Source organism: Gadus morhua, chromosome 1 (genome assembly GCF_902167405.1).
Source record: "Gadus morhua chromosome 1, gadMor3.0, whole genome shotgun sequence".
Classification (NCBI taxonomy): domain Eukaryota; kingdom Metazoa; phylum Chordata; class Actinopteri; order Gadiformes; family Gadidae; genus Gadus; species Gadus morhua.
In genome coordinates this window covers 10,604,118-10,616,617 of record NC_044048.1, presented here as the reverse complement: position 1 = coordinate 10,616,617, position 12,500 = coordinate 10,604,118, and the positions used below count along the sequence as shown (strand labels likewise).

Here is a 12,500-nt window from a genome sequence, read left to right as displayed (position 1 = left end):
CGGCGTGCTAGCGACGCCGCCGCCGCCCTTGGCGCCCGGGTGCAGGGGCAGGGTCAGGGGCTTGTCGGCCGGCTTGTGGTTCTGCTCGGGGGCGTCGGGCGCGGCGGGGGTCCGGGGCGGGGCGATGGGCTTGCGCTCCAGACGCAGGTCCTGGTTCTCCTGGGTGACCCGGTCCAGCTGGCCCTCCAGCTCCTCTATGCGGCGGCGCTGGGTCTCCAGGAGCTTGGCCTGGTTCTCGATGATGTTGTTGAGCTCCAGGAGGTACTCCACCGCCCGGTTGGGGCTCTCGGGACTGGCCTCCATGTCGTTGAGGGGATGGCCCGGGGGGCGAGGAGGTTCTGACCCGTGAGGGCCCAATCCACCCCCCCCACCAGCCCCGGTGAGTAGGGGGGGGAGGGACGGATGGATGGGGGCGCGGGAGGAAACTATGGGCTTCTGAAGTTCAGAGACACAAAGTCACACAAATAAAGATGAAGAGAGATTTGGAGCGATTACATAATGTCCCTTAATGTCACTGCAATGTATCGGCTGATTATTGCTGTTCAGTATCTGGAATGTTGCAATGCCAAGAGCATCGTTGAAATCTCAAAGAGGAGCTTAAGAAATGACTGGCGGTCACGTTTGCAAGTCGAGTTTTACGAGTCATTGTGAACATCATTGAAGACCGTGACAAATCGGAATAGTGGACGAGAGTTTGAGACATCTTGTTTCACGGTGATTCATCAAAGGAAGAAAAGAAAATGGAACAATAGCTGATTGGTCATCAATCAAAGAGTAAAAAATAGGTATACTCGGCAGATGATGACTAAAGCAACTGGTGACAAAGCAATCACTTCCACACTTATACTTTTCAGCACTGACTTTTTAAAAATACATTTCTATGTATAGCGCTGCGTTTCAACTTGTGACTAGGTTGTCTTTAAAATTGTACTTTCGACATACTCAAAGTAAACATTGATCAGTATTTTTGGCTAAACGAACACAAAACGATTCGCAATCCAGGACGGCGGGGAAGGGAAGGGGAGACAGGTGTTTATCGGTCTGATCTAGGCATCGTTCAACATTACATAACACAGAAGATGCTGTAGCCCATCCACCCACGTTGACTGTCCCTGCAGTCCACCATCGCCACTTTCACCCCATGGCTTGATGGGCTTTTATAAAACAAAAAGTAAGGGTGACGAAATACTACATAAAATCATGGTTGAGGTCCGACTCCTTCCGTCCTAACCACATCGAGTTCTCCTCGTCTCAGTTCATCTCCATCTTTGAGGGGTTGCCAATGGAGACGGAACGATGGAGTAATACCTGAAAGTCACGCATCCACCACGAAATCTTGAGACACAACTTTGGTCGGTGCAGGAAAAGTCCGACCCCTCCTCCAATTTAATCTTACGTACTCTTCACCGAGCGTCCACAACACATTGAGTTTATAAACGTCGATGATGGGGTTGTTAAAAGCTAAACTAACGTCTGATAGATCGACGTGTCAACGTGTCCCTTTCCAGAAGTTTAGAACAGAAATTCGTAATCCCTTGCGATCAAATGGTTGTGTCCAACGAGATGGCGCAGATAAACTGAGAAAACAGAGTGAAACCGAGAGAAACCGAGAGAATCCATTCGGTGTGGTGATGAAGCTGCAGAGAGCGTCGATGCGCGCGCTTTTCTCCGGAGCGCTCCTGTCGAGAGCGCTGCTACTGAGCGCATGTAGGCAACAGTGGCCTGGTATGCTGCAAAATGCTTAACATAGATCATTTCACGCCCATCACAATCTGCTCTGTTAAACGTTCGCTCCGTTTTGCATCATCCACGCAAAACGTTTTCATTGGTGTTGGAGCAAATTGTAGTTGATCACTACGGTCTACTAACAGCCGTGTTTCGATCACCATTAGTCGCTAAACCGTCAACAGCTTCCAACTCCATAAGAACTCAAGACAACTATTTAGTTATTGAATGTGCCAGGGTGGAATGAGAGGGGCCTTAACGAGGTTATTATTAGTGACGTTTTTTTACGTGCTCCTATCTGACCGCAAGCAACGCTATCAACTAGGCTATTGCTTGTCGTGATACTCTGTTCATCTCTTTCTCTACGTCCACTCCGGTTATCTGACAGTTTTCGTCTTTTTTAAATTATTTGCTATTTCTAGCGACAACCAATTTTTGACCCCCTCGGTTATTCTTAAGGCCAACTGTGTGCAATGCGCAAATCGCCAGCATTATATTTACACACGTATGAAGCCTGCAGGCTTTCATCCACCCACCCACCCACTCACAAACACCAACACACAAGAATTGGAGCAACAAGAGTTGAGCTGGGCGCTTCTGATGCGCGTTTGTGATTCTGTGATTCTGTCTTCGAAATGTAAACATGTGCTGCCCTCTACTGTCTGCTGAGCGCATGAAGTATCTGGGAACATTCAGCACCTGACAAAAAATGTGCGTTCAAACAGGTTTAACAGTTTATTTGCCGTTTATAAGACGTTAACACATTATAGCCGTGTATCTCTGCTATGAAATGAAAACATAAAAAAGAACATATACCAAACAGTATAAAATAAGTATAGTGTAGAACATGCTACAGTTAAATAGCCATTGATGGGGAAATTAGTTATTGGTACCATATGTGTGCAATAAGGGAACAAGAATGGGCAGTAGGCCTACACAACAAACAAATCATTTCAAAACTCGGGGTTCACCGTGGTCAAATCAAACCAACGGAGTTCACTCACAGCTTGTCATTCGTCTTCTTGTCTTTCAGGGGTTGGCATGATAAAAAAATGCAGTTAATATGAGTTAAGAACAGTATGTGTAATAGTATGCATACTATATGGCTGATGCTGCCAGTAATAATCCTTCCGTACTGTGATTCGATAGAATGGCTTATCCAGATAAAATATCATAAAACCTGAGTACTTCAAAAAAAAATACTTTAATATAAAAATAACATCACAGTATTGACCTAAATAGATTAGACACCTGTTTAGCTTAACACGGCCTATCCTGTGGTGTTTATTTTGTCGTCCGATATTATTGAAATATCGTGTTATTCAAAGGGTTAACAGTGTAGTTCATTCTTCATGGATTTCGTGGAAGGAAACCTTAGCATGGGTAGGCTTTAACTGAAATGAAGCAAACGGCCCACACACCACCAGAGACCTCAGAGCCAGGGCTTTCACACAGTAAGAAAGATCTAGTAACAATAATGTGGTTTATGTTACCAAGGCAACTGTACGTGGCACTATGGGCACAGCACTTCCTAGAATCTAGATAGTGAACTTACTCTGAGCTAAAATACACATTTATTATCAGTACTGGAACTGTGCATGCTGAATGCATCCTTTTGGCATCTGTTGCTGACGTGTGAAGTAGATAAGTAGAACACATACCATATGAACTCACGCCCACGCAGTAGGCCTAGTGATAGAAAATATTAATCTTAAAAACAGGTTGACAAGATATAGTATTATTTAAGCTGTGATTGCACAATTTAAGTTTTAAAATCTATTTTAATTCAAATGTCCTCACACTTAATAATATCATAGAGTATGGTCTCTGTTATAGGTAGGCGTATAATAGTATATTTGATTATGCTATGCAAATCATAACGGTGCTTCAACATGTATAGCATTTACATAAGTCATTTATTTTGTACAAAATTTACAGAATATAGTTTTCACACCTGTTTCCTAGATAAAAAAACATCTGTAAGAACACACACACACACACACACACACACACACACACACACACACACACACACACACACACACACACACACACACACACACACACACACACACACACACACACACACACACACTAACGCAACGCCCCCAATCATAAATAAAAAATAAATAGGACAATATTATATGATTATATGTAGGTGTACATGTAAGGATAGCGACAACAAAAAACACAATCCTACCAGAATCACCACCTCTTTCCGACCCGTATCTGAATGATGAGGTTGACGAGGTTGTCTGATAGTTAGGAACCATTGCATTACGTTACGCTGTGACTTTGTACTAACATGTGATAGAGGCTGAGCGCGTCAGTGGAGTCTCTGTACAGTAGGGGGGAGTAATGAGATAAAACCTGACCTGTTACAGCAGCCAAACACCACAGAGAGACACACAGGAGCTTACCACTGGGAGATGAAAAAGGGGATAAAACAAGGATGTGGAGGCTTTGAGCTGCCCTCTGAATGCTAGGGTAAATGTTAACAGAGGACGTACACTGTGGATGTGTCATAAAGACAGCAGCATTATTTCAGATAAATAAAAAGTGTTTCAAAAAAATACTTTTGTATAGATTTTACTTTACTGGGTTTTCCCAATAACTATTTACAAATTCAACAACATTGAGGAGTATTATTTACATAGTAATCAGCCATAGGTCAGCTGGAAAAAGGCACAAAGAATAGTTTTATATATATAGATATATTATTGTCGATATCAAAAGTGACAAAGAGGAAAACAATTTAGTTGTTAAACTGGAGAAACAAAGCAGAGCTCTACGGTCTGTCTCTCTCTCTCTCTCTCTAACTCTCTCTCTCTCTCTCTCTCTCTCTCTCTCGCTCTCTCTCTCTCTCTCTCTCTCTCTCTCTCTCTCTCTCTCTCTCTCTCTCTCTCTCTCTCTCTCTCTCTCTCTCTCTCTCTCTCTCTCTCTCTCTCTCCCTCTCTCTCTCTCCCTCTCCCTCTCTCTCTCTCCCTCTCTCTCCCTCTCCCTTTCTCTCTCTCAGTTGTCCTCCATCATCTGAGCCAGTCTCACCCGGCTGGGGTTGAGCCAGGGGCCGGGGAGCAGCCCGGTCCTGGAGGCCAGGGAGAGACCAGAGACGCTGGCCGCTGACACACTGCCGTCTGATTGGCTGGCTCCAGAGTCTGAGTCCCACCCCTCACTGTCCGCACCGTCCGGCCCGTTCTGGCGGGCGTTCAGACTCTGCATGGAGGTGAGGAAGGTGAAGGGCCTCCTCCGGGCCAGGGGGGGCCCCGGGCCGGGCAGAGGCTCCTCCGACCGCACCACAGGCACCCCCCCACCGGCTCTCCTGCGCCGCCAGTCCTCCCAGACGGCCTCCCGCTCTCTGGCTCTCTCCCCGTCCTCCTCCTCCTCCCCATCGCCCTCCTCCCCCTCCTCGTCCCAGCTCCCCTCCCTGTGGCTCTGCTCCCCGGGGGGTTTGGGCTGAGGGAGCTTCTGATTCGGCTGAGGAATGGGCAATGCAGCGTGCTCTGTTGGGTCTTCTGGTTCTTCCTCCTCACCACCACCCCATCTCTCCTCCCGTACCGGCCCCTCCGGAACCGCCTGCTCCCGTGCCGCCACCACTGGGACCGGCTCCTCCCCCACGGCTTCCTCCCGCACCGCCACCTCCTCCCTGACCTGCCTCTCCTGGGCCTGTCCGCTCCTCCCCCTGCTCTGAGTTCTTGTTTCTTGGCTTGTGCTTCTCCTTCTCTCCCTGCTCCTCCCTCTCCCCCTCCCCCTCCCACCGTTCACCTCGTCCTCACCGCCATCGCCACCTTCCTCACCCTCGCCTTCATCATGCCTCCTGAGTGTGTCTCTGGGTAAACTCTGAGTTCTTCGTCCGCCCTTCCTCCTCCTCCTGCTACCCGACGCCTTGGACGCCTTTATCCTGACCTTGTCCTTCCCCGCCTCCTCCTCCTCCTGCTCCTCCCCCTCTCCCCCTCGCTCTCTTCCTCCCCCAGGCTCAGAGTCAGGGCTCCCTGCCCCCGAGCCGCCCCCCTCACCCTCGGACTTGTGGCGCCTCCTCCTGCTCCTCTCCCTCCCTCCTCCCTGCTCCTTCGTCCTGTTGTTCTTGGTCTTCTTCTCTCTCCTCTCTGAGGAGGACCTCGCTCTGCTCCTGCTCTTGGAGCTGCGGCCCCTCTGCCTGGCGGGGGCTATTGCAGCCACACTCTGCTGCCGGAGTTGCGGAGCGAGGGGAGGGGGGGTGACTCTGCGCTCACGGCCTGTTGGGGGAGGCAAGAGAGAGAGAGAGAGAGAGAGAGAGAGAGAGAGAGAGAGAGAGAGAGAGAGAGAGAGAGAGAGAGAGAGAGAGAGAGAGAGAGAGAGAAAGAGAGAGAGAGAGAGAGAGAGAGAGAGAGAGAGAGGATGGAGGGGAGGGAGGGAGGGGGAGAAGGGAGAGAGAGAGAGAGAGAGAGAGAGAGAGAGAGAGAGAGAGAGAGAGAGCGAGAGAGAGAGAGAGAGAGAGAGAGAGAGAGAGAGAGAGAGAGAGAGAGAGAGAGAGAGAGAGATGGATGGGCGTCAGGGAGGGAATATCTTTTGGGGGAAGGCTGAGTACGTGAGTGAAAGGCTGAGCAAGCATGACATAATGTGGTTAATGGACTCCAACGTCATAGAGCGAATCTCTGTTAAAGCGCCATTAGTTCTGCTTGTAAAGAAACAGCTTCTCATTGCCTAATCCACCACTTTATTTAGCCTGACTTCTTTATTATAACACAGTAATCACACCATTTGTCTTTCATGCTACTTTCTACTTCGTTTTTTTTTCTAATCTTACATTTATTTATTGGTGTGAATGCTGTAGCATTCACAGCTTTGAAATCCTACGTATTTATTTTTATAATTATTATTCCGCCACTTTTTCTACGCGTATCTCCTTCAACATACTTCAACGTAGAAACATCATTCAAACATTAAAACGTTCAGCTCCATTAGTTCTATGGTGCTATTATTTTTCTTATTGATAGTATTCATAATTCCCGAGATATTCAACTTTATTCACCGAAAATTGCCCCATTCATTCCTATTGGAAATTCAAAAAAACGCTGATTCACCCTTCACCCGATTCAACACTTCCAACATTCAAACCTTCATAAGTTAGTCAAATTTCAACCGTTTACCATCATTCAAAGAATTAAACAGATCTACACATTTGTATCTTCAATAATCTTCAAACAGAATTTCGATATCATTTATAGTTTTTTCAGATTCACAGTTTTAGTTTTAATACCGGATTCGTTTTCAGCTGCTCTCACTCTAACCGTTTGCCATGGCAACAGCTCGTTGACCAATCAGTGGTCTCCAACAGTCGATATTCAAATGAGGCTGATTCATCCTTGACTCGATTCAACCCTTCCAACATTCAAACCTTCATAACTTGGTCAAATTTCAACCGTTTACCATCATTCAAAGAATTAAACAGATTTACACATTTGTCTCTTCAATAATATTCAAACATAATTTCGATATCATTTATAGTTTTTTGAGATTCACAGTTTTAGTTTTATTCCGGATTCGTTAACCGTTTTCCACAGCTGTTGCTCGTTGACAATCAGTGGCGAGCGCACCACTCTGGAATCTGGTTAAAGCCAGTGTGGTGGAGGGTAGTGTAGTCTTTGTCATGGACTACAACAATGGACGTTAGCAGTGACGTTAGAGTTGACGTTAGCGCGGACGTTAGCGCTGACGTTAGCTCCGACGTTAGTGTTGACGTTAGCGTTGACGTTAGAGTTAACGCAGACGTTAGCATTAGCGCTAAAGTTAGCATTGACGGTACCATTAGCGCTGACGTTAGCGTTGACGTTAGCATTAGCACTGAAGTTAGCATTAACGCTGAAGTTAGCATTAGCGCTGAAGTTAGCATTAGCGCTGAGTTAGCATTGACGTTACCGTTAGAGTTGACGTTACCGTTAGCCCTGACGTTAGCATTAGCGCTGAATTAGCATTGACGTTAGCATTAGCGCTAACGTTGGAGTTGACGTTATCCCTGACGGTAGCATTAGCACTGAAGTTAGCGTTGACGTTAGCGTTAGCATTAGCGCTGAATTAGCATTGACGTTAGCGTCAGCGCTAAAGTTAGGATTGACGTCACCATAAGCGCTGACGTTAGCGTTAGCGCTGACATTTGAGTTGACCTTAGCGTTAGCGCTGATGTTAGCATTCAAACATTAAAGCGTTCAGCTGCATTAGTACCATCTTGCTATTATATTTCCTAGATTCAGCGTCTTCATTCTACAGGCTTCATTCTACCTTCAAAATGTTCAGCAGATTTCCTAGATTCAGCGTCTTCATTCTACAGGCTTCATTCTACCTTCAAAATGTTCAGCAGATTTCCTAGATTCAGCGTCTTCATTCTACAGGCTTCATTCTACCTTCAAAATGTTCAGCAGATTTCCTAGATTCAGCGTCTTCATTCTACAGGCTTCATTCTACCTTCAAAATGTTCAGCAGATTTCCTAGATTCAGGGTATTGATTCAACATGCAGCTTCAGCAGTAGAGCGGAGCATTTCAGCGTCAGCAGACTTTAGCAGTATGACTTCAAAACCATTCAACTCATTCATAGTTCATTCTACAGACTTCATTCTACCTTCAAAATGTTCAGCAGATATCCTAGATTCATTGCAACGATTCTTCAACGTGCAGCTTCAGCAGTAGAGCGGAGCATTTCAGCGTTAGCATTCACACCGCAATACCTTCAGGGATTGCAATTCTAGTTTCCAATTTGATATCATTAAATTAAAAACAACTCTGGATGCATCTTCTAAACATAACATGCAAGGTCATAAACAGCTTAGCTATGGCTTTACAGCTGCCTAAAAGATGAACAAAGATTAAAATCTCTCCCACTGAGACGTGTGGGGTCTCAGACTGCTTTGTTAGGGTCTGTACTTCACATGAGAGCGATTGAGAAGCCATGCTTTAAACTATGTGAAGGCAGTGTCAGAGAGGAGGAGTGTAGAGAGACAGTAAAATGAGAGAACTAACAGGAACAGTTACCAACCGCGTATTCTCTGTCCGTCCGATCACATAGAAGCACGGCTCGCCTAGCTTGGAGTTGGTCATACATAGAGACAAGCTGGAGAGCTCAACTGAGAGCGAGAAGGAGAGAAGGAGAGAAGGACGAGGGAGAAAGGAGAAGAAAGAAGAAAAGTAGAGTCTAAGAAGAAGGTTTCAATGTGGAGTGATTAAAAAATAAGAGGAACACACACGAAAGAGATGGAGGATCCAGAATGAATTGGAAACCGGAAGGATAGACACCCCACCCACAAAGAGGAATAAATGAAACTTTAAAAAGGGAAAAGACTGCAGATCAGCTTTAAAGGATGCACGTTTAAAATAAGCCAGAAGAGACCCCAGAACATCCTGAGGAAGTAAGCAGCAGAAACAACAATGTGGCGATCCCTAAGATGAAACAGCACATTGGACTGCTGCCACACGTTGTGGTCTTTATGCCTGTGCGTTTGTCTCTGTTTGTGCATTTGGCTCTGTCTGTCTGTCTGTCTGTCTGTCTGTCTGTCTGTCTGTCTGTCTGTCTGTCTGTCTGTCTGTTGTGCTCTCCAGCCCCCCCCGCCCCCCGGCCTCACCGTAGTCGGGCACGTAGCCGTTGCCCCTCTTGAGGACCAGGTGGATGCGCTGGCCCCCTCGCCGGATGTGCTCCACGGCCTGGCTGTGGGTGATCCCCGCTGTGCTGTCGCCGTTGATCTCCACCAACTGGTCGCTCACCTGCTCAGACACCACCACCACCACCCAACGGATCCATACGTTAAATATCTCTGGGATAAACATGTTTGTGTATTCAAAGCTTTGAAAAGGTCAGGCTGCAGGAACCCTGCACAGGCATGTGGTGCGCACGCATGTGGACACAAAAAGCCTACGGGGAGCACGGACGCACCTGGATCTTGTGGCTCCTGGAGGCCGGCCCTCCCTCCATCAGCCCCAGGACGTAGAGGCCCATGTTGTACTCACTGCCCCCCCGCAGGCTGAAGCCGAACCCGGTGGGTCCGCGGTCCAGGTCCACGCTGTAGTACCGCGAGTCTTGCTGGGAACCAGACACATATACTTAAAGCACCCTGTGGTTTATTTAAAGAACCTTGTGGTTTATTTACAGCATACTGTGGTTTATTTATAGCATACTGTGGTTTATTTATAGCATACTTTGTTTAATGTCAAGCACACTACGGTTAATGTTAAGCATACTGAGGTTAATGTAAGCTAAAGCACACTGGTCAATGTGAGACACTCTGTGGTTAATGTTAACTAAAGCATAGTGTGGTTTATGTAAAGCAATCTGTGGTCAATCTAAAGCACTCTGTGGTTAACGTGAAGCACTGTGGCTTATTTAAAGCTGTAGGTTATAGGCGATCAATGATATCACAAGAATGAGATAGAGGGGAACAGCAGAGAGCAGAGGGTCTGCAGTGACCCTAGAATTGACTTCCTATGATTGAACATACACACAAACAACGCTCACCTTAGGGCGTGACCTGTGACCTTTCCCGCTTCTGTGGCTGGGGTCAAACTCTGCAGACTCAGTGAGGCTGGAGGTGTCTATGAGAGGGGGAGGACCGCTGTTAAAGCATCCCTGGCTCTAGAGGTGTGTGTGTGTGTGCGTGTGTGTGTGTGTGTGTGTGTGTGTGTGTGTGTGTGTGTGTGTGTGTGTGTGTGTGTGTGTGTGTGTGTGTGTGTGTGTGTGTGTGTGTGTGTGTGTGTGTGTGTGTGTGTGTGTGTGTGTGCATTTGTGTGTGTGTGTGTGTGTTATAACTAAGAGTGTGTGTGTAACAGCGTCTTGGACTCACAGGTGCTGGGCCGGGGGACGATGGTGAGGCGCAGGGTGTTGCCGGCGCGGCGGAGGAGGTGGGAGAGCTCGCGGTGCGGCAGCGCCACCACGGAGCGGCCCTCCACCGCCTCCAGACGGTCGCCCTGACGGATCTGACCGCTGCGGGCCGCCGGGCTGCCCCGCCGCACCGTCACGAAGCGGTGGGGGAGCAGGGACGCAGCTGGGGAGGGGGAGAGGGGGAGAGAGAGAGAGAGAGAGAGAGAGAGAGAGAGAGAGAGAGAGAGAGAGAGGGAGAGAGAGAGAGAGACATAGGTTGTTATTCTATGGCCTAGTCCCAGGTAACCGTTTGATTAACTTGACCATTACAACCCGACCATTACCTCATTATATAATATCAAAGTTTTCCATTTAACTGTAAAGGCACGTTCAAATGTGCATTATATTGTATTTTTCACCAAAGCACTATAATACATCTTCAATGTAAATGTATTTTTTGGACACGCCAATAGAGCCAATTATTCTTGATACAGAAAGAGAGAGAGAGAGAAACACACCCACACACACACACACACACACACACACACACACACACACACACACACACACACACACACACACACACACACACACACACACACACACACACACACACACACATTCATAGAGAGAGAGCATGTAAGAAAATATCCATCACCGGCTTAAATGATGAGACAGCAAAAGAGTTTCAAGAGATGTTAATATTTATTAAGCCCCAAAACTTTCCTCTGCTCTCAGACTGAGTGAAGCACAGACGAAAGGTCAGACGTGGCGCTTTATATTAATAAGAGGAAGGGAATTTATTCATGAGGAGATGTGCCGGGATTATTAAAACATGCAATAATTGAGCTCCACTGGCTTTTTGGCAGCATATACATAATAAATAGCTTCTCCTTCAATAACTCTCTCTCTCTCTCTCTCTCTCTCTCTCTCTCTCTCTCTCTCTCTCTCTCTCTCTCTCTCTCTCTCTCTCTCTCTCTCTCTCTCTCTCTCTCTCTCTCTCTCTCTCTCTCTCTCTCTCTCTCTCTCTCTCTCTCTCTCTCTCTCGACCTCCCCCACCCGCTCTCCTTGAAACCGTTCTTCTCTTCTCCTTCATCTTTCCATCAACCTAGCCCTCTGTCCACTGACACATGAGGGCAGTTTTCCCTGCTCATTGATTGTAGCGAGTAAAAGCTACCACAAGCACAACGTAAGCACGCTGTCTCTCTGTTCCTGCCCAGGCCAAATCACCTCTCCTATCGACCATTCGATTAAGGCTCTTTTACTGCCTTTGACCAGCGGTCAGCATTGTGCTCCTAGTGTCTGTGAGACAGGATCCTGCAGCCAGGTCACCTAGTTTCTCTTCTTAGAAGAAGCTATAAAAAACGGTATGGCTAGGTCATATCTCTTGCGCCATGTCTCTCTCTCTCTCCCTCTTAACACATGCACTATAGTGTTATTTTATTTATGGCTTTTGATTTTAAAAGTTGTAACCCCGATAATCTCACACACAAATTGTGCGTGAGAATGGTTTGTATTTTTTTCAGTATTGTTATTATTCAGTATTGTTATTATCCATTTTTCACATTCAGTAGATTACAATTCCTAGGACGGGTAACTGTGTTTATGAGTAAACCTCAAATTAAATGCGCTTGCTTAAATCTCCTGCACCAACTTTCCCTCTCCTTCCCATTTCTTCTGTGTTTCTCCATCTGTTTCTATTCCCATTTCCCCATCCTCTCTGTCTCTCTGTCCCACTCCTAATCCCCCGCCCGGCTCTCTGACCGAAGCGCAGTGTCTTAGTGACAGCTGGCTCCTCCGCCGTCATGCCAGAGTCCCCGTGCGACCCATCAGCCAGCATGAACATCAAGTGGGACACGGAGGCACTGGATAGCTCCGTTCCCAACATCCCGAGCAGGACAGGGGATGTTAACAGCATCTAGCAACCGGCTCAGAGCAGTGATATAATGGGCTACG

The 12,500-nt window shown here is 47.1% G+C and overlaps 2 protein-coding genes across 4 annotated transcripts in view; both read right to left on the bottom strand.

The window, feature by feature from the left end:
* iqsec2b (IQ motif and Sec7 domain ArfGEF 2b) overlaps positions 1 to 1,735 on the bottom strand; it is a 29,835-nt gene extending 28,100 nt beyond the window's left edge. Inside the window, exon 1 of one of the 3 annotated variants that reach the window (XM_030365438.1) lies at positions 1 to 1,735. This exon is cut by the window's left edge and continues 197 nt beyond it. In XM_030365438.1, coding sequence (XP_030221298.1) covers positions 1 to 303 — 303 coding nt within the window. In that variant the 5' untranslated portion in view covers positions 304 to 1,735. The other 2 variants (XM_030365464.1, XM_030365428.1) reach the window with 2 other exon arrangements.
* A 4,016-nt stretch (positions 1,736 to 5,751) lies between these two features.
* The window catches only part of magixb (MAGI family member, X-linked b), a 39,587-nt gene continuing 32,838 nt past the window's right edge, over positions 5,752 to 12,500 (bottom strand). Inside the window, exons 14-19 of the mRNA XM_030365415.1 lie at positions 10,528 to 10,728; positions 10,203 to 10,279; positions 9,624 to 9,770; positions 9,316 to 9,454; positions 8,717 to 8,820; positions 5,752 to 5,957 (exon numbers count right to left, since the gene is read on the bottom strand). Coding sequence (XP_030221275.1) covers positions 5,889 to 5,957; positions 8,717 to 8,820; positions 9,316 to 9,454; positions 9,624 to 9,770; positions 10,203 to 10,279; positions 10,528 to 10,728 — 737 coding nt within the window. The 3' untranslated portion in view covers positions 5,752 to 5,888. The remainder of the gene's footprint in view (positions 5,958 to 8,716; positions 8,821 to 9,315; positions 9,455 to 9,623; positions 9,771 to 10,202; positions 10,280 to 10,527; positions 10,729 to 12,500) is intronic.